The 4,162-nt window shown below is 29.6% G+C and overlaps 1 protein-coding gene across 1 annotated transcript in view; it reads right to left on the reverse strand.

The window, feature by feature from the left end:
* The window catches only part of LOC108757193 (protein trachealess-like), a 53,017-nt gene extending 50,368 nt beyond the window's left edge, over nt 1–2,649 (reverse strand). Inside the window, exon 1 of the mRNA XM_018501606.1 lies at nt 2,595–2,649. Within this exon, the coding sequence (XP_018357108.1) occupies nt 2,595–2,647 (53 nt within the window). The 5' untranslated portion in view covers nt 2,648–2,649. The remainder of the gene's footprint in view (nt 1–2,594) is intronic.
* Between the last annotated feature and the right edge of the window lie 1,513 nt (nt 2,650–4,162).

Below are 4,162 nucleotides of genomic sequence, written 5' to 3' on the forward strand. Positions count from 1 at the left end.
AATTATTCGTTTTTTTTTCTCAGTACTAAATGCTGCTTGAGTCAACCAAAGACAGAAAGAAAGAATTATGAAAGATTAAGTAAATATTTAATGATCATATACGAGAGAGAACACCATCAATTCGGTCAAAGTTAGATGTTTCGAATAAATAATACAATTATGAATTAAGGAGGTTGTAAGGCATGTGCAATATGTTAAGAATTACTTGAAAAAATTACAGATATTTCAATAGGAAGTAATATTTTTTTAATTTATTCTCTAACAGAAATATATAAAAATGTATTATAAAATAATGATAAAAATCTCAATTTTTTAATACAAGTACTTTAAATTCAAAAATATTTATATACAGTTACATTGAGTTACAGACATTAATTGTTCAGTAAATAAACAAAATATTTATTTGTTATAACTAATTGGTGAATCTCAATGAAACTTTGTATAAATCATTTTTAGTACTTAAAATATTTATATATAAAAAAATTTAGATTTTTATTATTTTAAAAAATTTTGTTTATAACAATAAAATTAATATCAAATAAAATAAATAATCTACTGTGTTGCTCAAAACAGAATATTATGAAAATAACTTTCACATGTATGTAGTTTGTTTAAAGCGCAAATATTAATATATGTGTTTTACTGTCCCGTTACAACCTCCTTAAATACATTTATTTCAGATAAGATTACAAGCCGATAACTATCAAAACACATTACTAATTCCCTTAAATTCCCCCTAACTTAAATTTAGAAAAAATATTTAATGATATGTAATGATAAAATATAAATGAAATCTATTTAAAAAAAGATATAACATCGTTGTAACGCACTCGAACTGCTCGAGGAATGCTTTCCAATTAAGACGACGTAATATATGCATCGAGTTTGTGTCTTGTGGCAAAAGGCGCGGGAGAAACTGTAAGGAGACGATGGCCGAGGGTTTGATTCAAGATGAGACGTCAAATGCTACTTCGAAGGGTGGAGGCAAAATTCTCGGTGTCAATTCTCAGAGCAATCTGCCGATGCAGATTAGGATGCTCCCGGTCTAGTTGATCCCGTATAAGATCCGCTTCCTCCCTCGCACGTCGGGATTAATTGGGGTGAATTGTCCTGCCGTACCCATTAATGTCACGAGTTTAATCCAGAAGTAAAAATCTTGCAACGGCCTGATATCTATCTCGGTTTCCCGCAGTCTTAATTTTCCTCACCCGATTATGTTATTGGATACAGTTTCGTGATAAGATTTTACGAAGAGTGTTTCGCGATTATATTATACGAGTACATTATTTTATATAGCGTATTTCGCTAATAAATTAATCAAGATAGAAAATCGTCTCTAATTTTCTAAGTTGTTAAATTGGAATTATGAGTAAGAATAATTATCGTACATGAAATTTAAGTTTTCGTTATAACTATACACGTGTTCAATATGGCTACGGTGACCATACGTTCTTTATTGTAAAGGACAGTCCTTTATTTTAGATAGCTGTTTACTTTAGATTTATATTTGTTTCTTCAAAATTCAATTTTTCCAATATTGTCTTTTACTGTCCTTTACTTTTGATATTACGGGATTTCTTTTCTGACTAGCATTTCAATGTCTAATGTTATATATTATATTAATGAGCAAATTTTTATGGAAAGTATTTTACAGTTTTATGCATATAAATACAATTTGTTTTTGTTAATTATATTTCTTAATTTTTTAAATTAAATTTACTCAAATTAGAGTTGTTTTCATTTTTTATTATTTCAGATCAAGGGTTTGTTCCAATACAATAGAACTAGTTTCAAACTATCAGAAAACTGCGCATTATCTCAATTTGATTATTGGAATTGTGTAATAAAATTTTATAATGCACAGATTCTTTACAGTCAAATTGGTTTATGGAGTGGAAAACATATAGGAACAGCCTACATAAGTTCTAAAATTTTCAGATTTGTCCTTTATTTTCTTTAAGAAAACATTTGTTTTTTTTATCGATTATTATTACTAAGACAAAACTGATTTTTATCAGGTGAGTTTGAATTAGTGGGTGAAAAGAAGGCTATGAAAGATTGAATTAACTGACTCGTTAGAAAAATAAATATAATTAACATAATCACTGTATTTTTTACAAAATAAATTATTTACACTACAATCGTGAATTTCTTTTTACTTTCATACGCGACATACATCTAAAAAATCTAATTGTGAATAATTGTTTCTTCGTATTATTTGGTATTTTATTTAATCCCCCCTTCCCTTTGAAAAATATATATATATAGGAAAAAAATTAGGAAGAATAAAAAGTAACGCATCTAATTTATATATTAACAAATTTTCCTTATCGTGTTCTGGATAGACATCCATTTTTATTTTAAATGATATCCTTGTATGTAATACAAATCGATGAATTTTAGGATTAAGATTCATTCAATTAGTTTAATTAATTTTGGCCTGTCCATTTCAGACGATAAATCTATGAAACTTTTTTCTATGTTATTGTCAAACTAATAATTTTACAAATGTATACAACTATAAACATTTTGTGCATATCTAACCAAATTTTAACAGATTATCTCGAATAAAAATAAAATAATTTGTCACTCACCGATACGATGCGCAACAGCGGAGTTGTGAACTACGTTGATCTGCAAAATACATATATTTATCGAAATTAAAGCAGCGTTCAAAGTAATTAATTTTTCAAAAAATAATTGTTGGCGCATCGAACAGATATGAATGATTAAGTCAGCTGATAACAAATAAAATAATTAAATAATATACGTTACTCACCTCATGATTGCTCCGCCGTCATCATCTGATGGCACCTGCCAGGCCGCCTCCTCTCATTGTCAGCTTCCGTCGTTGCTGATACAGAACACAACACTCGCGAAAACGTATCCCGGCTATTAATCCCGCCAATATTAATTGTATGCAACGCACATTCCCGCGAAATACACAAGATATCATTAATAACGATCTATACATCATAGCTTTCTGTTACACGAATCACTTGACCGGCAACTCGCTTCGATTATGTATTGAATGAAATTATAAATGTTCTAGTGAATTTGTTTACTTCAATTTTCATCTCATTTTAAGATACATAATTAACTCCCTAATCGCGTCTCTTGCACTGTTTGCATTCAAAATCTTTGCTTTAATTCTCTCTTTTCAACGTTTAAATACTCTATCTCTAAAACATATTTTTTAGAATAAATATCATTGAAAAGAAATGAAATCTTACTCTTAAAGATTGAAAATTGAGTCACTCTTTTTCAAGACAAGCACAACATTTCATTCCAAATACTTTAAATAGAAATGACTTTGTTTTAAACGCAAAAATTTTAGGGGATTTCAAGCAACGCGAACAAGCAGAATTTATCTCGCGAGGTATGATTATTTTACGTAAATATCGCAACGAGGCGTTAAGTTTTTCGTTGATTCCATCCATGATTTCGCCATAATAGGGAGTTTTTGCAATAACGTGAATCCAGGTACGGTGAACGCTAAAATCACGTTATCCTTTTCTTAAATAGTTGTTAAGAAGAAGATAACCTGACCTTAGCCTTAATCATATCTAGATTGCAAACGGTATTGCAAAAATTCCCTAATGTCTTTACACAAATAAACGGTATAGAATCTGCTTTGAAAAATAATTTCCGTCCCGAGACGCTTGCAAGAAATTAATCATACAAATAGAAGTAATTAATTTGAAACAAATCTTTAATTATAGAGAATCATAGAGAATGATTGCTTCATATACCATCCACTGTCGCTTTCAGAAAGATAATAGAGAGTTTTCGCGATAATGTGGATCTAGATATACGGTGAACGCTAAAGTCACGTTATTCTTTTCTTAATTAGTTGTTAAGAAGAAAATAACGTTACCTTAACATTCACCGCATCTGGATAAACGATATTGCAGAAACTCCCTAATGACGCAACGATCGCTACCGTAATCCGCTCGAGCTGTAGACAAAATCACCGACGAGATACTATTAAAGACCCTGGGCAAATTTTTGGCGGTATAAAAAGGGCCCGAAGGTAATTGAAGAACGCTAACATTATCGACAATTGATATAAATTTGCTATTATTAACATAAATATTTGATTCATATATTATTAAACTCATGACTTTTTATCACATAAATGTTCGATAAATAAATATGCATA

The sequence above is a fragment of the Trachymyrmex septentrionalis genome, unplaced genomic scaffold (assembly GCF_001594115.1).
Source record: "Trachymyrmex septentrionalis isolate Tsep2-gDNA-1 unplaced genomic scaffold, Tsep1.0 scaffold134, whole genome shotgun sequence".
Classification (NCBI taxonomy): domain Eukaryota; kingdom Metazoa; phylum Arthropoda; class Insecta; order Hymenoptera; family Formicidae; genus Trachymyrmex; species Trachymyrmex septentrionalis.